This window comes from Scophthalmus maximus, chromosome 15, assembly GCF_022379125.1.
Source record: "Scophthalmus maximus strain ysfricsl-2021 chromosome 15, ASM2237912v1, whole genome shotgun sequence".
In the NCBI taxonomy this organism is placed as follows: domain Eukaryota; kingdom Metazoa; phylum Chordata; class Actinopteri; order Pleuronectiformes; family Scophthalmidae; genus Scophthalmus; species Scophthalmus maximus.
In genome coordinates this window covers 1,472,317-1,493,733 of record NC_061529.1, presented here as the reverse complement: position 1 = coordinate 1,493,733, position 21,417 = coordinate 1,472,317, and the positions used below count along the sequence as shown (strand labels likewise).

Genomic DNA, 21,417 nt, shown 5'->3' with positions numbered 1-21,417 from the left:
GGCTGCTCCACAAGCGGAAACCTCCAAAATCCAAACGCTTACCACCGAGCGGAGGAGGAGGTTCAGAAGGACGGGGTGGACGAGGAGGTGAGCTGTGAACCCACAAATAAGAGGAAGCGTTGCCGTGAAGGAGGATAATTCACCAATCAGTTTTCACACAGCACTTTTATCAGAGAATTTAACAACAAATCCTCCAACTCATACGACGAACTATGACGTATGTGGTGAAAACGACCATGTCGGCCGTTTCCTAAAATAGCGCCAGGTCGTACACGACCAATGCCGTTCTCCTCGGAGCATTGTGGGGCTTTATTTGCTTTGCCGACGCATGGTTGATGAACTTGTAGAGGTTAGGGGGACGGTGAGGGGGGACAGCAGCCCGATTACTTCACAGAATACAAGCACATCTATTGAACTACACAAACTTGACGGACTCACCAGGTCGACCGTGAAAACAACCACAGAAGTCGTGATACTACTCGTTTTGCCGTCATTGCATTTGACACCACTGATCACAAGATTCTATTAGAGACTGGAGTATGTTGTTGGGATTAAAGACACAGCACAATGGGCTGGTTTACCTGATGCATTTCTAAATCTAGCGGGGCGGCAATTTAGATCGCAAATACAAATCCTTTGGAACATTTTCATGCATACGGACTAGGAGTCTTGTTTTCTGTTGAAGAGCAGCAGCACTTCTAGATCAACAAAAAAGTTACAAGACAGCAGTGAAGTTATGAGCAGGAAAGAGGTTGCGAGCGTTGTTTACTGCCTCCTGCTGCTCTACTGATTTGCACACACTCTAATCCTGACTTGCAGACTGATGAAATTTATACTGTGCTCATTTAATAGTATTGTCATTAACGAACCTCCGTATGAAGAGACTTTGTGGAGTGATGTCCGGGAGAGGAAATGTCGAGTCAGCATTTGTGTTGCTGTGTGTGTGTGTGTGTGTGTGTGTGTGTGTGTGTGTGTGTGTGTGTGTGTGTGTGTGTGTGTGTGTGTGTGTGTGTGTGTGTGTGTGTGTGTGTGTGTGTGTGTTTTGTATCGTCTGCACTGTAGATCTCAGTCAAACCGCTGAGTGTGTGTGTGTGTGTGTGTTGAGCCCCGTCACTCGGGTGAAGGATGTCGTGTTCAGGTCCATTACACAGGTTTTGCTCAGGCTGCGTTTTGAAATGATGAGACATAGAGAGACGTGAGAGTAACTTATCTCGTACTTGTCATTTTGGTGATGTAGGACTTGAGTCTTGGTTTATTTTGCTCCACGCTATGCGAGTCTTTCTGGACTTTTGTGCGATTGTTCCGGTGTTAATGCACTGAACTCAGTTTCAGTTTTTTTTTTTGCAACTCGACACACTTGTGTCTTGGACCGACCGCCAGCGAAGAGAGTCTCTCCACGGGGATTTAATGACCGTAATCATTCTAATTACGCCGCATCACTAACCACCAATTATGCCCAATCAGCATTCAGCAGGCGGGCGCCATTGTTCAAGTGGAACAGGAGCTCGCGGCCGCTGGCCTCGGAGCCAACCGCACGCCAGCCGACGAGCCTGACAAATGTATTTCTGGATGCAACGAATCCGGAGCCACGTTTGCAAATTCAGCTCATTAACGCAACAAAACGCTCAATGAGCAAATATATATATATATATATATATATATATATATTTTCAAAAATTAAACTGCAACAGTTAGAAGAGCGGCAACAGGCAATATCTCTTAGTGCAAGTATTAGTTATTTCCAGCTCCCCTGCTCATCGAGTAGCAACGGCTAAATGTCACATGGCAGAGATCAAAGGCAGCGGTGGGACCAGACGCTCGCCTCATTTGCGGAGGGAAAGGGGGAAGAGACGGGGGACGAGGTATCGAACCTCCGCAGTGCCGATCAATGCTCGGCCTGAACATCTGGAGGGAGACATAGTTGCATCCCTCCTCATTGATCCAATAACTAATTAGTCCGGCTTCCATCAGTGCTGCCCGTCTCGGGGATTGTATATCAAAGCGCCGATCAAACTGACTCAACCGTGACGCCCAGCGTCCTGCCCGCAATGGGGGAAAAAATGGATGCAGTTGAAGCGGGAAGACGGACACGTTGGACGTCTTAGGCAGAAGTCTTTATTACAAGGAGCTCAAACGTTGAGGAGATTTCTGGTTCGTCACCTAGATCAACAGGTGGTCAGTGCATGGCATCCCAAAAAAACCCTCTCTAACCCCTGGTCCCAGAATGATGTCGTCATCTCACAAACAGAATGGCTGTCTCCATAGTAACACTCTGTCTCTGTCCAAGTATCTTCTTTATTTCCCGCAGTGCGTCTTGTAATTCTGTGACTACGACGCCCCGACGCGACATCCGGCTAACGATAAGATGACCTCGCATTGGCGAACCAAACAAACACTCATCTCTGCAGTTTCTCGGAGAGGAAGAGAGAAATTCCCCAACGCTGCCCACACAAGAGTTCATAGGTTTAAGTGGAAGAAAAAAACAGGTTGGTCTTGAACAGTGAGGCGGCAGAAGAGGTTGAGCGGAGGGTTTGGTCCAGTAAAGACGTGTCTCTGGTGTGTTTCCCGTCTGTTGTGTCAAGGGCCCAGTGGGACGTCTACATCGCTGTAGTGGTCAATAAAGACCAAGCTCCATTACACTCACTGGGTAAAAGGTCTGTCCAGGGTCAGATTGACCTGGTTAGAGAAACTCAAGGAGAAAAAAACAACCAACCTCCTTCTGGGCGTCGTGTATTCGCCTTTAAGTTCCAAATTAATATCAAACAAGAACAAAATCCACTGAGGGATATTCCTTTAAAACAAATATGGCAAAAAACAAAAGGGTCATTTCTAGGAGACACACTCCTCCAGGTACCTGTATAGACTTGGACACAGCGGTCAACTAGAAAACAGGGTCAAATAAAAAATGCTGGACCCTGCCGCCGAATATTACATAATGTTGTACGTCAGTGTTCCCTGTTGTGCCCAGTTCGTTATCCAGCTGTGGACTTCCTCCGCCTCAAACCTAATAGCAGCGCGGTGTCACCTGGTGGGCGCATGAACCGCTTGCGGTGGCATTTAGAAAAAAGCCTCTTCCGCTCGCGATTTAATTGCAGACTACTTTTTGAATCACAAATGTCGATGTTATTTTTCTTGTTGTTGGTTTCAGTGCGGGAGCTTTCGGAGAAACCTGCCTGTGAGCACTTTGTCTTGCTGTTATTGCTAATTACAACCGTGCTGCTCATGCTGTGGTTTGTGTCTCCATCTGAATTTCCCTCCATCCGAGTGCCACAGCTTGATTAGGCTTATTTTGGGGCGGGTAATTCTGTGGCTTTTTTGGAAATCGCTCCCCAGTTAATCTCGGTCACACGGCGGCAGTTGCCGTGGCACTGAGAGCCAGAGAAAGGCCTCAGGAGCAGGAAGACCAGTATAATAAAAAAACCAGAGAGGACCGTTAATGAGAGGAAGTGCAGTCGTGAGGCTTCCCCCGGAAGAAATAAAGAGCCAGATAGATTCTAATTGCCCCTCACACGGGCTTTTCATTGACACTCGTTCCACACTGGGACGTGTCAGTGGATGTCAGTGGATGTCAGTGGATGTCAGTGGATGTCAGTGTGTCAGCTGGGTGGTGAACAAGGGGAGCTGCAAAAAAAAAATAAAAAATTATAATAATTTGAAATTCACCAATCACATGCATGCTCCCCTGAAGATTGTCTACATTGATTATATTTGTCATCCTTCACAGATTTTACTTTGACTGCAGGTCGTCTGTTTCATCCGTCTGCCTGTGGCGATGTTACAGACTCGTGAGATGAAAGCTTACAATAAAGTGCACCTGGCTCGAGGCACAAACCTTCTGATTTACATTCTGTCGTTCTTTGTGTTAAATGTATTGACGAGTGGTGGTGGTGCTCTTGCAGGACTTTGGGCAGGTCACCATCCTTCCTCGTTTCCCCTCAGTGACAAACTGGATATCTGTTCTTATTGTAAGATACCGTCACGTCTCGCAGGTAGAATAAAACTTTTATACTTTAAGACAAGGTACGAATACGTTGCTGACATGATGAATATTAGGGACAGAAAAGGTACAAATCTATTTCTGTGTGTGTTTCTTGGTCTGTAACAATCAAGAGAAACTGCCAACGAACAAATCTGTCACCTTGTCTCCCACGTGGGCTATTAATGGCCTCGGTTTCCATATCAACTGGAGGGCGAAGGTAGTTTGAATAGACGGTAAGAAAGGTGCGTCGCAGTGACGCTGCGAATGATTATGCACATTATATTTAATTACATGACAACACTCCAACTGAGGGGACGGGGTTGTTTGAGAAAACAAAAAGAAACGACGGGATACATCACAACAAAGAATCAATAAAGAATTACGAGCGTTGCTTACACTTCCTGTCAGTGACACTTCCACCCTGTCGTCGCTCCAAAAAACCAAATCCCTCCTCCTCTCATGCCGTGTTCACACGAGTAGATTTCATACAAAGTCGACACAACAAGACACGAATTCCGTGTCACGCGCGGCAGGCGACCGAATGGCACAAACGAAAGACGCAAAAGATGAGAAATTTGCATCGTTCACTTCACGCGAATATTTCCCTCGAGTTCGCAAAATATTTTGTGCAGTTTTGGATTTTCTTTGTCCCCACACATGGCGATTGACAGATTAACGATAGCATCAGTGATTGACAGCCCCACAGGAACCACCGCGACTTCCGCACCTAGGCAATACAAAGGGCTGCAAGGCCCTGGCCCCTTTATTTCAGGGGTGGGGGCCTGAAAAGTATAGGACCCTCTTGAACGAAACTAAATGCAGCACTGCTTTCTCACGAACGCACCTCTTCGTGTGATTCGCTGCACGAACAGGCCACTGGGTTTCTGGGTCAGGAGGTTTCGTGTCGACGTTCTTCCAACTGCAAGTGACTTCAGCGGGGAGAAGAATCATCAGGCGACTTCAGGGGAGTTAAGCTCCGCCTTTCAAAAACGCTCCGGCCGCCGCCTCGGTCCGGGAGTTGGAAGCAGAGCGGCGGTGCCATGAGCGGTTTTGACACCGTCTGACAGTCTGTTTCTCAGCACCGTGCATTAAAAATTCATCTGCGGTGTCTTGCAAACAGCCAAAATGGATGTTTAGGGTCCTCTGTGGATTCCCGACCTCCTCCGGCCCCGATTCCTTCTTTCCCAACATTCCCCTCCTACCAAAACACGCCGAGCTCGGTCAGAGCATCTGCTGCGTTTACTGAGATTGACCGAGGACCATGAAGAAAAAATAGTCATAAATAAATGAATGAAGCGAGAAGAAAAACCCTGCAGGACCAATCAGAGACAAGTTTCCAACACGGATTTTCACAATTCCATCAAATTAACTGAGCCAATGGCCCAGTTGGAAAATAGAGAGAGACGAGCATCACATCAGGACTAAGAGATGATTTGAATTTGTCCTGGAGGAAATTTGGCTGAATTTCTTTCCTCCACATTTCTTCATTTTCAACAAATATACGTTCATAAATCTAAACGCCGTTAAGTGTCGAGCGTCTCGGCTGTTTGTGTTCACGCTCCTCCGGCCGACTAGACTCAGACGTGCCGTTCTGTAAATGTGTGGGAGTGTGTTATGACTCTGTGCATCTGCCATATCTCACGTCTAATATCACACTGATGAAATATGTAGGAGCGATTCTGAAAACATCTTCTCATCTCGCTGGCTATAAACATGAGCCGTGCTGAAGTTAGACAAACTAATTAAACACTTAACTGCTTAGCTCCGCGGAGGACGCCGGTTCATTGCTAATATCTCTCATTGAAACACAACTGTCAGACCACACAGCAGCCGCTCACCTCGACCACACTCACTTTTGGGTACCAGGTGTTTGTTTTTCCTGTTTCTGAGGAGACTTTAACAAAACGACTCAAACGTCTTCACTCACGTGGATTATTTGTCGTCATTCTGCGTTTCTCTCGGTCTCTGGGGCGACCTGCTCGTCGACATCGCGGTCAACATGCCACGCTGGCCTCTTCTCCCGCCGTCTCTACTTCGCCATGGAAACGTAGACGAGAACAATCTGCAGCAGGAAGCTTTTCGTTCCTTGGGGGGCAAAAAAACGTTTTCCAGTGAGGTTTCAGTCGTATATATTTCTTTATTTCACTGATACCAGAGATAAACACGGCCTCCTAATGTAAACCTCTTACTTTTTATTCAGAGGGAATTCCTCTGGGGAATTAATTTTTCTCCCAATGGTGGCTTTGTAAAAATCGTTAAAATCAGAGCACGGAGCATTTATAGTTTCCAGACTGCGGTTCCCAAGCCTCCAAATGAGCCGACAAATAAATACAGAAATCCATAAAAGATAAATACAAATGAATGAGATGAATAAACTATTGTAACGATCACACACCCTGACACATGCGCAGCCACAGTGTGATGATTCTGTGTGTGTGTGTGTGTGTGTGTGTGTGTGTGTGTGTGTGTGTGTGTGTGTGTGTGTGTGTGTGTGTGTGTGTGTGTGTGTGTGTGTGTGTGTGTGTGTGTGTGTGTGTGTGTGTGTGTGTGTGTGTGTGTGTGTGTGTGTGTGTGTGTGTGTGTGTGTGTGTGTGTGTGTGTGTGTGTGCTCCACCAGCATCATGATTTATGGCGGGTGGGTGGGCGGATTCATATGAATCTTCATTGACTGAAAACCAAAAAGTTAAAAGCTTGTTCACGCTGCGTCGAGTCAAACAAACAACAACAACGCGACTCTGTTCCTTATTTACATCACAAAAAATGGTCATTATGATTTGAAAGATGGGAAAAATCCCCCACAGGCGGAGAATCTCCACATCACACCAGCAGCGCTAATGTGGATTCAACTCTCGGCTGCGTCTTTTGTTTTCATATCCAGAATCACAAAATGGCAAAGATTAGCCTGAGGCAATATGGGATTAAGAGGCTTATGGTGATATACATACATTCAACATTAATTTGTGCATAGAGACGAGCAAACCAGGATAGAAGACAAAACCTGAATGAGGAAACGAGTGAAGAGCAGGAAATAGTCCAGAGGAGAGAAGAAGAAAATGATGGGGAGAAAAAAGAAGAGGTAGAGAGAGGAGACAAATCCAAAAGTAAAGAAAAGAAGAATGAGGAGAGGAGCAGAGGAAAGTATAGAGGGAATAAAGGAGAGAGAAGGCAAAGGGGAGGAGAGGAAGAAGAGTAGGAAACAGTGAAAAGAGGAGAGAAGAATGAATAAAAGAAAAGAGAAACAAGAGCAGAGTGGAGATGAAACAAGGACACGAAGGGAGGAGGAGAAGAAAAGAGGAAGGATGAGAGGAGAAATAAAGGAGAGAGAGGAGACAACGGGGGATGAGTATAACACAGGAAGGAAAGAAAAGAAGGAAACAAGTTCGGACGACATGAGGAAAAAGAGAAAATAGACAGGAAAGGAAAATGATGAATGAAGGAAATGATGGAGAGATGAAATTCAGAAAAGGAGCATGAACATGAAGAGAGGAAGAGAAGGAAGGAGGGAAAGTCATGTGAAAAGGAGAGGAGGTGAAAAGATGAAGAAGGAAGAGGAGGAGAAATTTGAGGGATAGGAAGGAAACAAGAAGGGGAGAGGGGAAATGAGATGAGGAAGAGAAAGGAATGATGGAGGGATGGAAAATAAATAATGGAAGATTAAAAGTGAAGAGTGAGTCAGGAAATCAGAGATGAGGAGGAGGAGGAGGAGGAGGCTGCATCTGCAATGATTTGGCAAAAGCAGAGGAAGAGGAGAAAAGATGCTGAGAGAGAAAAGATGCTGAGAGAGAGAGAGAGAGAGAGAGAGAGAAAATGACTCAGCCTGAGAAAAAAACGGAAAAATAAAAGAAAAATCAATGAAGATTTAATGAGCTCGGCACATGACAGAAGAAACGTAAAGTCACTGGTTTGATCCTCAGTCACTACTCGAGTCCTCACTGGTAACAGTACTCAGTAGTACTCAGCAGTAACAGTACTCAGTAGTACTCAGTAGTACTACTCAGTGGTATTGACACAGGAAAAAGAAGGAAGCAGAAGCAGATTTCAGGAAGCATCAGCAGATTCTGGATGAAAATCTGCAGTCGGTGAAGAAAGGGGAAAGTTGGAAGAGGCTCAGAATTCACCGAACTACACCGTGATGAAGACGAGCTGCAGCCGACCTCCTGACCCCCGCAGCAGCCGAGCTCCTGACCCCCGAACATCACTGACGACATGTGGGCGGATCTGAAACTCGCTGTGTGAGCAGGACGGACTCAAACCTCTCACAACCTGCAGCGATCTGCAGGAGGAGGCTGGAAAACTGGACAGATTTTTCTTTCTTTTTTACTGTACTGATTAGTGACGATTGTTTGTGTGATTATTTACAGAACAAAAGAAATGTCACAATACCGGAAAAAAACTTACTGATCATGTAGAATCACCACACAGAAGCTGCTCTGGTGTCGGAGGATACAAATCTTTCCCTCAAATGACAAATTATTGTCTCAAATTAAAAATCCAAGAACTAAAATAAACAGTTTCAGTCCCTTGGTTATTCATTTGATCCCTAGCATTAATAATTCAAGACACCATCAGACATGAAGATGAGCAGGAGCACGACTCCCCCTACAGGACAACGTCTGCCATAACAGTTCAGTATAGAAACCAAAATAAATATGGAGGATTAGCAAATTCTAAAATAATAATAATAATAATAATAATGATCAGTAGCCAAAACCTTTAAGTGCTAAAGTTAGAAAAAAAAAGGAAAAGAGTAAAAGACAAACAGAAAGTTGCTGCGTCACAGAAGAAGGAATAATTTAACTATATTGTAAATATGACCCATCAATAACAGATTTCACTAAGGTATGTGGTGACCTCTAGTGACTGACTGAAGTACTGCACCTAGTCTGTAATCAATTATCATCAACTTCTGATCGATTCTTTTAGGAAGATGTATAAAACTATATCATGAAAACCAAAATATGAATTTCAGATGAACTTTGAGTATATTACAATTATAAACAACAACTAATATGGTTAAAATATGTTTTCTTTGGAATTCTGGAGATCGACAGTGAAAATAAATATAAATTCAGGAGTTATACTACATAAAACAAGTAATACATTATTAATAAGGCTGTTGACAGTGATCACACAGATCCATTGTTTCTGAATTCCCATGAAATTTAATGTCTCGGCATGTTTTGAAATAAGGCAAATAATGTTCAGAGCAAAATCGAAGTTCGAAATCGAAGATTTATTTTTAAAAACAAGAAAGGAAATATGACCTGAGAGCTATTTGCAGGTTTACTGTACAAAAAGAAAATTTTAATAAGCGATGAAAATGAGACGTGTTTCTATTGTTTGGGTTAAAATTGTGGAATATAGTCCATATAAAAAATGCTTATGATTCGTCTCTTTGTTTATTTCTGGAGGGAATAATTTAAATTGCCAAGACATCAGGGAGCCGTATTTACACTTCCTATATTGTTTACACTTATTGTATAATACATGATAAAGACTGAATTAAACAAAAATCTATAAATAAAAATGATCAACATTTGCCTCATTGAAACGTTGATCGTATCAGACCTGGATTACATGTTTTATCATGTCTGAAGGCTCTTTGTATTAATTTGCTTGTAAATGACACGACGATGAATAAAGTTTTATTTTTAAAATAAACAGATGCTTGACGGCAACAGGAATTCCAGAAGGTGAGTGTCTGATTAGTTCTAACACTTTCCATGTCTTGTTGTGCTTGAACTCAAATATCAAACCATGGAAAATGATTGTTTTGTAGCATTTTGTAGCATTTGCGTGAGGAGTTCATCTAAATATTAAGACTCAAGAACTTATTAGGGTTCATGCGTCCAAACTGACTGATCCTTCACAGTAAAGTCAAGTTAATGTAGTAAATTAAAATCCCTCACCTGCTCTGGCATCAGCAGCTGCGTCCGTTTGAATTCCACGTGTCGCACGTTTTTACCGCAGAAAGAAAAGAAAACGCATCACAGCTTCTGTTTAACTTCCTGCTCTGCTCCTTTGCGGCAACATTAATATTCATAACTCATGTTTTCACCTGTTAGTTAATTCACCTGGACGCAGGTGTGTGTGTGTGTGTGTGTTTTAAATGTTTGTTTGACTGTCCGCCTCCTGCTCTCATTGGTCAAATATGGACGTCTCACCTGATTCGTCACACTTTTGTCTTCCGGATGCGCAATTACGGAAACAGGAAACAGAAGCAATATTTTATTGTTCCACCTAAAAATGTCTTTTAATTAAAACCCCGACTCGACCTTCTTAGTGCTACATGAGTCGTTGAGTTGTTGACTTACATTATCGTTGATGGTTCCAGATGTTAAAGCCTGAAGAAACGTGTGGTTTTAACATGTTTTAATTAAGAGTACGGTGCGATTCATTTGGTCGCGCAGCAATGGCGTCATATCCGGTGCGCGTATTTATGTGGTCATTTTTGTGGTTCACGTTTTATAGGTTGTTGGTTTTTACTTTATGTTTTTAACCAGATTAATATTTTCCCCTGTTGAGCTTCCGGATCTGAAGTTTTTCAGTGTTCTTATCGGATTTAATCATTATTCGATTGTTCATCTCCTGAACCACCAGACTGCAGTGAGGACTACAACTCCCATGATCCCGCAGTGCTTCGCCTCAACAAACTGCTCGTCCTCTGTTGTTGTTTTCTGCCCCCTAGCGGCAGAACATCACACGGTGCGTTTAAAGCCCGCACACATATCCACCCACGAAGGTGCCTTCAGGGACTGTGGTTTATTAGTCGTCTGTTTGGCAAACCACCATCTTTATGGATTTTAATGATCCCAGCTCACTTTTATTTCTTTTCTTATACTTTTCTCACTCACTCACTCACACTCTCACACTCACTCACACTCTCTCACTCACACACACACACACACACACACACACACACACACACACACACACACACACACACACACACACACACACACACACACACACACACACACACACACACACACACACACACACACACACACACACACACACACACACACACACACACACACACACACACACACACACACACACACACACACACACACAAAGTGGTCCAGCGTCTGGGCTTTATCACAAAACAGGTTTAATTTAATATCTCTTTATTTTTTTAAAATAATTAAACATTTGTATTTCTCCAACCCTTTTTTATCTTTTTTTTTTTTCAGTTTTGAAATCATATTATTTCTGGGCCGTTCTAAAGCACACATTAATTCCACCAGGGAGGAGGAGGAAGAGGGGGGAGGTTCACCGTCAAACTCCCGACAGGGCAAAGTTCTTCTGCTCCGAGCCTTCATCCCTCCCTCCCCCCGATCTGACCTCCGACCCCCCTCCCCTGCCTACCTGCCCTCACTCCTAAGACCCCTCCCCCTCCCAACACCCTCCCCCCAAAACTAAAAAAAATATATCCAATGGTCAAAAGAAACATCAGCAAAAATATCCAAAAAATGAGATAAAAACCAAGAGAAGAGGAAGAAGAAGTGAGAGACAGAAAAGAAAAAGAGAAACAGACTAAAAGAGGCGGCAGGGTTAGGGGAGGGGAAGGGGCACTATCATAAATACCAGGAAGTCATCTTCCATAATACCTCTTTACATACCAGACTCTCCTCTCCACTGTTTTCCTACGCAAAAAAAAACATTGGCTAAATTACTACAAGATACAAGATTATCAGTGTACTGCATTCGATAACAATGTACAGGGTCGTCTCTTCTTCTTTTTTTTATTTGTGTCACTGTTGTTGTTGTAATACTGTGAAGTCAACGCGGCAGCGCCCCCCCCAGTGGGCTGGGGTTAAGTGAGGTGAGGGGGCGCTCATCTTTTTATCACGGGAGAAAAGGGTTTCCTCTGCAGACTCTGTGTTTATCTGTAACGTCCCAGTCATGGCCGCCGGGTACCAGTGCCAGACTGATACCGGGGACGCCGCCGTGTGGTCGCTTGGTAGAAAAGGAGGGAGGAGGGAGAGGAATAATCATGTGATGAAAAGGAGGAGGGAGAGAGGAAGGAAGGATGGAGTGCGTTTACACGTAAACAGTTCCCCTGTTTACACGGGTCATGGAATCTGGCCGACGAGGGTGGAGAGCGGAGACCCAGGGAAAAGAAAACGAGTCAAGAAAAAGAAAAAAAAGTGACAGTAAAACAGGAAGTGAGGTTATCGGAGCCATGGTGCCAACAGGATATGACGACGGGTTTTGAAAATAACAAATATCCGAGGTGAAGAAGTGAAAGCATCCTGATGAATTATCTTAGAGATGAAGTTGGTTTAAAGTCCGTAAAGTTTACGACAAACATACAGTATGAATATGAACGTACAAAGTATATGAATAAAAAAAACATTAACCGGACATTTTGAACCGTAGTTCTAGGAAGAAGAAAAAAAATGCCGAAAAAAGAAAATGTTCGATCCAGTCTCTTTTGTTTGGGATTAATAAATGTTTCCAAGACTTTGAACTTCATTTCCCATGATGCTCGGCTGACAAGCGGAGGGGCCGTGTCAGTACTTCCCGTTTGTCACCTGGAGGAAACATTTAAACATGATGATGACGTAATGACTTCTTATCACGTTTTTCATCAATGATTTGAAGCAGATTTTTAGACTTTATCAACACGTTGGACGAAAGTTTGTTTCCCTCTATGATTTTTTTTGTTGTTTTGGGGTAGAACAACAACATTTCGCAAAAATTATATTTCAGTCCCAAAAAGTTGTTTTGCTATTAATTGGCCCCATTTCCTTCCTGGTCAATAATTTTATTATTTTGTCATTTGATGAGAGTAGTTGCTGAGGGGACAAAAAAAGAAAGAAAAAAAAGAACGCATGTAAACGCACTCTGATGATTTTTAAAATGTGTTTGTAGAAATTAGAAAGTCGCTGTTTGTTTTTTTTTTAAATGTGGTTTGTTAAATTTTTTTTATTTCCTGTTTAAAACAGGAAGTGGGGGCCAGAGAGGAGGGGAGTTGGGGTGGGTGGGGGGGCAGTCATCAGTCCGGACGGGAACAGAAACATGGAGGCAACAGGAGGAAAAGCAAAAGAGGAGAACCAGGAAATAAAAGTGACAACCGGGACCGTGGAGAAGAAGAGGAAGAGGAGGAGGAGGAAGAAGAAGGGATGAAGGTTTTTAAATCTTTTTTTTTGTCATTTTCTTGTTTTCCCAGAGTTCATCTCATGTCCTACAGTCCAACCTTTTTTTTCTCTCTCTCTCTCTCGTCGTTTCGATCCCCCTCCCAAACAAGTCATTTTCTCATTTTTTATATTTTTTTTCCTCCTTTTTTTATTTCTTTATTTATTATTATTGTTTTGTTTTTTTCTGTTTTGCAATAATATCAGTTTAAGGGGGGAAAAAATAAAGAAAAAAAGAATTATTTACAGTGCTGTTGAAAGAATGAAATCAGACGTGATGAATCTACTGTAAAGTAAAAGTCGCATAAACACAGAAGAGAGAAAAAAAAAACATGAGAAAAAAAAAGAAAAAAAAAACACAAGAAGAAACCAGTGGCGCTCCGTGTCCGTCCAGAGACGACGGAGCTCTGGGCAGACGTGGCTGATGTGGAGGGAGGGGACAGGATGGAGGGGGGAGGGGGAGTGGGAGGGGGGAGAGAAGGGGGCGGGGTCAGAGGGGGAGCGGCGGCGCTGTCTTCGTTAAGTCGGGATGATCCCGTCGCTCCTAAGGCCGCGCTTCAGCTCCAAGTCCTCCAGCTTCTTCCACAGCTCCTCCCGCTCCTTCTCCTTCTTCTTCTCACTGGAACACAAGAACAACACGCGTCACATGACTCACGGGTCATGATCATCGTGATGACGAGGACGACGATGAAGAGCTTCTTACCGCTGGCGGTCCGACTTGTAAGTGGCCGTGAGTTCGTCGAATAAAGTACTGTTCATCTCCATGAAGGCCTTCAGGACGTTGTAGACCAGCGCCACGATTGCCCTGAGGAGGAGGAGGAGACACAGTGACATCAGAGTGACATCACAGTTCGCGACCAATCACACGCCATCGCCATCTAATCCTCATATTTCATAGCCCCAGTTAGCACAAGCGCCTGCGTCCTGCTGTGTGCATGTGACACTGGAGGATGTGTAGAATCTGTTTTTCTCTTTAAAAACACTAGGTGCAGTATACAGTTGTTCTCCTGAAGCCACTCACGGGTTCCAGTGCTCTTTGGAGATCCTGTAGAGGCTGGCGAACATGATGGGCAGGATGACGCTGGAGTTCTCCTCGATCAGACTCATGATGTACTCGTTGTTCCAGTAGTACAGAGCTCGTTCCGCAACCTGAGGACACACACACACACACACACAAATACACAATGAGCTTAAAGTCCATGCACGAGGACACACAGGAATCACATGAACCTGCCAAGTCGGACCTGAACCGGAACCTGAACCGACCGGGTTTCCACTGACCTGGAAGTGTGGGCTGGAGACGCATCGTGAGATCTGTTTGAAGAGCGGCTCCTGGATCTTGACGAACTGTGTTGGTTCTATGACGTCCAGGATCTCCTCCAGCTCGCCTAGAAACATCACCTGCACCGCGGCAACCGAGGACAATGTTAACAAACACACACACACTCACACAGCGTCGGTATGTGGAGGAACACACTCACCTCTTTTTGACTGCAGGTTTTTGGCCAGAACTTGAGTAAACCTCTGATGACCTGAGGACGAACAGGAAGTGTGTATGAGGGTTTGTGTTTGAATATTATTTCCACTTCTTAAATTCATTCTAAAAACTTTTGTGGATGAAGTCACAGCGTTCAATAAACCTGACTGAAATAGTTTTAAAGGAGAAACACCATAAAGGAAACTTTAAAAACACAACTGGAGTCCCCGCTGTGGTCAAACACGGTGCATTCAGGGAGATCAGGAGAAACGTGTGCTGATACTCACTGGTTCTGTTAATGTTGGGTCTTTCTCTAGGAACTGTACAATGCAATACGCCAACTGCAGGAGAGAGAGGGAACCACAGGTTACAGCCAATCACACGTTGACACCTTCAAGACCTTTAGCTCACAGCTACGGCATGAAGCTTGACAGATGATCTAAAATTGTGAATATTGATTTTGATATTGATTGTTCTGACATTGAAAAAACAGCTGGAACAAACTTTAACATCAAATAGTTGAAGTTCTGATCCAGAATTCTGAGCTACAGGTATGATAAATATTTATTTGATCTGCATAAGAAGTTGGAATGGGACTCGTCTGTATTGAACGTGCTGCGATCAGCTGATCATCACACACACACACACACACACACACACACACACACACACACACACACACACACACACACACACACACACACACACACACACACACACACACACACACACACACACACACGCACACACGCACACACGCACACGCACACGTACATTACCTGTGCGTGGAAGAGGGACAGACTCCGGACAGTGTGGAGGGGGATCAACACTTTGACCAGAAACTGTTTATGCTCCGCTTTGAGCGGCAGAGCGAAACCATTGATTATACTGGGGGAGAGAGAGAGAGAGAGAGAGAGAGAATATGTAAAATCGTAAATCATAAATCAAACATTAACATTAGTTCATCGTGAAGTCGAGTGGTGGATGAACGAGCCTGGAGGAGAAATAAACCTCTGACCTTCAGACCCAAAGATACGAGACAAAGTGAAGCCCCTTTAAAAACCACAGCTTCAGTCCTGCACTTTGTTCACATTATTAAATGTGGTAGTTTGCAGTATTACGCAAAACCCCCCAGACTGAACCGATTTCCATGAAACTTGGTGGAGGTGAGAGTCCTGACTCAAAGAAGAGCCAATTAAATTCTGGAGCTGATCCTGATAAATTTGGCCGATCCAAAAATATTTTTTTCACGCTTTACTTTAATGTCTCACGTAAAGGACTCCCGTTACGTTGAGTTTTTATGACGAACTGAGCCTGAACGTAGCGCCTGAGAAGTGTCACATCTTTTCTTTTCACCACCTGTGAGGATTATTGTGTTGAATTAAAGCCCGTCTGCTTTTGTGATTGTTTCCAGTCACACGTTAGAAAAAGATGATGTTCTGCGTCTGAAGTTCTACCTTCTGTTCCCTCTCGTCCTTTAGTGAAGGTACGGTTGTTGGTTTTATTTTTAGTCCGAGCTCAGCGACTCCGCCTCATGTTCCGTTTGTGCTTCGATACTTATCAACAAAAGACCCAGAATAACGAACAATCCCACTCTTTATTCTCTCGTCTGGTTTTAACTCTCTTCTCCCCGAGGTCACATCTCTGCCATGCGATGCCCTTGTGACCCCTCGTCACAGGTTGTGTGTCCGCAGGTCGACGACAGAGAGGGAAAGTGATTCTGCTCTTTCAGGTTGTTGCATCTGAATCATGTAAAACTACCCTGTGATCCACAAGATGAAAAGAAGATTAAACATTTGTGATCCCAGGACAAATCACACGTCTTCAGGTTTAAGATATGAACACTATATTACACTATATTTTTTTCCTGTTTATGTATTCATCTCCTTCTGCTCTTCACTCTTGTTTTTGGGATTCCAGCTTCTCTTCACGCGTCTTTTGTCTTTTCTTGTTTTTCACTACTTGTGGAATCTCACATTTTGGAATCTTCTCGTGTCATTGTAGCTTCTAGTTGTCTAAAAGTCCCCCTCAGGTTTATTCAAGTATTTATGAATCTATATATCGATCACAATCATTATTTTAAAGAGGTTGATTTACAGCCTCCTCTGCAGTAAACACTGATCCCGGCTTCATTCAGAACTTATTTTTCCAGCTGTTTTCTTGAGTTTAAGTTTCCCTGAACTTTCATGAAGAGTCGAGTGTAAATCTGATGTTTCTTTTATTTATTTATATACTGTAAACAAAATGAGGATCAAGTCAGAAAACGTCCCTCGGCCTCGTTTGCACGTCGAACGACCTCATGCGTCTGCTGACATGAAGCTGATAAACTGTCGCTCTCTCTCTCTTCGTTTTTAGTTTTTTTGAGCGGATTAAAAAAGGCCGTTGCCCAGGGAGGATTAATTCACATCTTATCTCCAGAGTCAAGGTTTCTCAAGTTTCTCTGGAAAAAGATTTTTATCTCCACAAGATGGACGGATTAAAATAAAAGATTAAAAAAAAGAACACCGTCATATCGTTAATAAAACAAAAGCAGGCAGATACCAAGGCTCTCAGGTCGTGTGTGTGTGTGTGTGTGTGTGTGCGTGTGTTCCACATACCTCCCCAGGATCTCCAGCAACTCAGCCACCCCGTTGAAGTGCTCCGTCTCGTAAACAAAACTGCCGAGCAGACGGAGACAGAGGATCGAGGGACGAGGAGACAAAAGACGGGAGACAAGGAAAAAGGTTAACAACTTCAACAACAACTGAGGAAAAAGTTTCCAAAAACCAAGAGTCTGTTTTCACAAACGCTCTCAGGAACGTTGCAACTAAAGTCAGAGCTTCGGAGGGATTTAGTAAAACAGTGAAATTAAGACGGCCAAATAGTAGAGTTGACGTGGTGTAGTTATGAATATATAAATAAACTGTAAACCATTTAAAAAGTAACCTACAGCCGCTAACAGTCACTTATTATTTTATTTATTCACTGCTACGTACTGAGCGACCGATCGATTTACGTATATTAATTCATAGTTATGGACAATATAATAGTTCTTCTGAATATTACACACTGTAGCTTTGGGTTATAACATAACAGTTTTCACCTCAGCAGCCTTTGTAAGGAACTTTTTATCTCAACCAGGATCTGGTCTCAACCGTGACGGGGGAGTTTCTGAGAATTGTCTTATGACATGTGTTATGACGCTTTATGAAAATTGGCCCCTGAAGATCTGTGAATGTGCTCGTGACTGAGAATTATTAATAAAAAGCTGCCAACAAAAACAGAAATAAAGACGCCAGGACATTTTCTATTAAAGGGATATGAAGAAGTGTTTTACTCTTTTGAACTGAAGGATCATGGATCGTTTTGTCAGGTCTGAATTTGAGATTTTTTATTTTTTTTATTTTAAATGTCCGGAGCATCTTTTAGACATGTTACGTAAATATGACACACGAGTCACGTCAACGTGACAGTTATCGTGCAAAACTGAATTAAATGTTGTCAGATTGATGCAGATTAGACACAAAAACTTAAATTAACTGAAAATTTAAAGTTCCTCTGGTTGCATGTTTTTAATGACAAAACAATAAATACAGAGCAGAAAAAAGACTTATAAGAGAAAAAATGATACAAAACAATCATAGATGTAACTAAAGTCTTTCATGTCTCATATAAATATTCATGAACACTTCCCTGTAAACTACTGTATGTGTGATCAAAAGCCAACACGGATGCAGCCAATCGTGATCTACTCACCGTAGAAAAATATTATTGATCTGTTTTCGTATAAAAGCCCTCAGCCCCAGGAATTTGCCGTAGATTCTATGCAAGACTGTCTTCAGGTAGTCCCTCTCCCGAGGATCCTCGCTGTCGAACAACTCCAAGAGCTGGACGGACGGAGGGAGGGAAGGAAGGAACACGGACAATAGATGAAGCTCGGGAGCGGCAGAAATAACTCTGACAGTCAAGTAACGATGAAAGAAAAGATAGAAACTGTCAAACGGCAGTAAATGTTTTATCTTATTTTCATGGGTGATAAAGAAAAGCGTCTGAGAAGCAAATCTTTGACGTTACGACAATATTCCTACAACGTTATTCGATCATCGCGACCGTCGAGGACCAACCCTTTTCCACTCAGCGACTTACCTGTAGGACAAACTTCTGGTCTATGTACTTTTTGGCAATGCTGGGCTGGAATTCCTGACTCTCCAAGAACCGGATGAAGAACTCGTATACCAACTGGAGAGAGAAGGGGAATTGGAAGAAGAAGAAGAACAAGAAGAAGAAGAGAAAGAAGAAGAAGAAGAGAAGAAGAAGAAAGGACACAGAGACAGAGAGAAAGTTGTTGGTGTTAATACGTTTCCTCCACACTTTTCACCACCCACCTTCTCCGATCAGCTGCATGTTGTACAAGTTGGACCAGTGCATGTGTGTGTGTGTGTGTGTGTGTGTTCAGTTTTAAATTCATTAAAAACTATTATTAACTCCGAACACAACTTGTTTCCTACTGTGTCACAACGAGCTGATGAACAAACTGAAGTAAAAATCCCAAAGCTCCTCTCAGAAATTAGAGCCTTCAAATGACCCCTGAGAAACACTGGGACTGGATGGGAGTACAGGGAGAGGTCAGAGGGGTCAGAGGTCACGACGGGCACAGAGTCGAGTGGAAGAAGTAAAAGAAAAAAACATCAGGACCGGCCTGAACGAGGGCGACGAGGGGAATAAGAAATGTTGTTCATGACTTTGGAAAATTGGGACGACAAAAAAGAAAAAGAAAAAAAAGGTTTTACCAGGAAGCTTCTCCTTGAGATTTGCATCTCATTTCTAAAGGAGTCCTGGGCAGCAGGCACAGAGAAGGAGGAGGGGAGGTGAGAGACCACAGAGCCTGGATCTGGATCAGAGACTCTGGACCAGAGAGCCCGGCTCTGGACAAGAGACTCTGGACCAGAGAGCCTTAAACAAGACACAACACACACACACACATGCAATACACACACACACTTTTTGTCCTGCGTTTACCTGTAAGTGTGGCCAGGAGGCCTCGAGCGTGGGCTCGTCCTCCTCAGGGTCAAACTCATTACTGTCGCTGGGCGGAAGGGTCCGGAATATGTTGTGAGACACCTGGACGGCAACACGGAGAGGACAAGAGACACACGTGAGTGCATGAATACAACTCAAGATCGAAGTTATGACCAGATTCAGGCGGGAAGTTTTTCACTGGTAGAATAACCAGGGCATCCGCCCGCCCCCTCACCATTTTGACGACCTCTGGGTAGGCCTGCTCCGTCAGGTAGCCCCGGCTGACGGTCACGTAGTCCACCAGCTCGTTGAGCGTTGAGCGCTTGTACTCCTTCATCTTGAGGTCCGACAGCGTGTCCATGAAGTCGAAGACCGTACAGCACTGCTGCAACTTCTTCAGGAACAGCTCCGGCTGCTCCGGCGCTGGCACGTCTGGAGCGAGAGGAGAAAAAAGTTGAATCAATGATGAGAAAGAAACAGACGCTGCTGGGACACGCGAAGACGTGGGACATCCTGGTGGACAGAGACAAACGTCGGAGACTTTTATCTGCCTCCACGTGTTTCCTGTTAACTGTCAAATGAATCTTTGTATTTTCTTTTTTTTTCTTCTTTATTATTATTATTTAATTTATGTCGTCGTCTCTTTCGTTGTTTGGTTTTTAAATACAAATTGTTATAACAGACAAAAAAATAAAAATCTTCACCTCACTTACTTGCATTTCCCTGAACTTTCTACCAATTTTAGCAGCATTTCATTTTATGAAACAAAATGACATATCATTAGTTCCAGATTCTCCCGAGTGAGGATTTCCTATTTTTTAAAAGCTGTTTTATAACAATTTTCTATTTCATATTTGTTTGTTTTTTATCGGTTGTTTTGTTTCTTTTAATACCCCAAAAAATACAGAAAATTAACTGAAAATATTCCCAATTTTCTGACAATTTAATCGATTAAATCGTTAAAAAGAGAAAATGATCTGTGAGTTAATCGATAGCAAAAACTATAAGATTTTAGGGGAAAAAGATCTTTAGCAACTTGTTGAAAACTAATCTACAGATTAACCCATAATAAAAATAATCGATTCTATCCCCAAAAAAGAAACAATTTAACAAAAATGTGTAAAACATGTTTCTATTTAAAGTAAATTATAACAAAGCTTCAGCTAAAAAACAAACGTGTGAAAGAGGGAAACTACTTTCTAAGTTTAGACGTCTATGATTTATGAGTTTTGAAGAAATGACACTATCGGGATATGAATTAATTATTATTATTCTCAAGTCACAATGAAGTGACTTTTTCACCTCGTCACAATCTGAATTCGTCGGTTCGTTAATTCATAGTCACGACTTCGGGCTCGGGAGCATTGTGAACAATAGTGGTAATAAAAGACAGTGACTTTTTGATTATTTTTTTTCAACATTGTATAGACAAAATTCTTAAATAATGAAACAAGGAAATAGTTGATGCTTATTGTTATTACTGATTTTCCTGCCTTTCAACGTTAACACCGTTTTTTCAAACTAAGAGAGGAGAAATCAAAAGATGCAAAAATTCACGTAACCGCTTCACTCGCTCGATTTCAAAATATCTGAACTCAAGCAAAAGTATTTTCGTGACGCGAAGTCGCAGAAGCCGAGTAGCGTTGAGATCCTCCAGGTTTCACAGACAAACTGTTTGATATCAAGGTGCCAACATGTCACAGCTGGATTCTACCGCCACAGAGATGACGGACAGATCATTTCTTTTCTTTTTAAGAATCAGTGAGTACAGGTTTAAAGCTTGTGTAAACAAAGTGCTTGAAACTTTTAAAACTGGAAAA

The 21,417-nt window shown here is 43.0% G+C and overlaps 2 protein-coding genes across 15 annotated transcripts in view; both read right to left on the bottom strand.

Annotated features, from left to right (window-relative positions):
• The window catches only part of kcnh5b (potassium voltage-gated channel, subfamily H (eag-related), member 5b), a 94,579-nt gene extending 84,192 nt beyond the window's left edge, over positions 1-10,387 (bottom strand). For 2 of the 5 annotated variants that reach the window (XM_047337722.1, XM_047337726.1), the window contains exons 1-2: positions 9,889-10,107; positions 5,907-6,064 (exon numbers count right to left, since the gene is read on the bottom strand). In XM_047337722.1, coding sequence (XP_047193678.1) covers positions 5,907-5,925 — 19 coding nt within the window. In that variant the 5' untranslated portion in view covers positions 5,926-6,064; positions 9,889-10,107. Of the gene's footprint in view, positions 1-5,906; positions 6,065-9,888; positions 10,108-10,293 lie in introns of those variants that run through there. The other 3 variants (XM_047337724.1, XM_047337727.1, XM_047337723.1) reach the window with 2 other exon arrangements.
• A 705-nt stretch (positions 10,388-11,092) lies between these two features.
• ppp2r5eb (protein phosphatase 2, regulatory subunit B', epsilon) overlaps positions 11,093-21,417 on the bottom strand; it is a 32,706-nt gene continuing 22,381 nt past the window's right edge. For 7 of the 10 annotated variants that reach the window (XM_047337742.1, XM_047337743.1, XM_047337741.1 and 4 more), the window contains 11 exons: positions 19,833-20,029; positions 19,598-19,699; positions 18,725-18,817; positions 18,335-18,465; positions 17,197-17,256; positions 15,379-15,487; positions 14,887-14,940; positions 14,604-14,654; positions 14,144-14,523; positions 13,826-13,927; positions 11,093-13,741 (listed from right to left, as the gene is read on the bottom strand). In XM_047337742.1, the coding sequence (XP_047193698.1) occupies positions 13,642-13,741; positions 13,826-13,927; positions 14,144-14,523; positions 14,604-14,654; positions 14,887-14,940; positions 15,379-15,487; positions 17,197-17,256; positions 18,335-18,465; positions 18,725-18,817; positions 19,598-19,699; positions 19,833-20,029 (1,379 nt within the window). In that variant the 3' untranslated portion in view covers positions 11,093-13,641. The remainder of the gene's footprint in view (positions 13,742-13,825; positions 13,928-14,143; positions 14,524-14,603; positions 14,655-14,886; positions 14,941-15,378; positions 15,488-17,196; positions 17,257-18,334; positions 18,466-18,724; positions 18,818-19,597; positions 19,700-19,832; positions 20,030-21,417) is intronic. The other 3 variants (XM_035609866.2, XM_035609865.2, XM_035609871.2) reach the window with 1 other exon arrangement.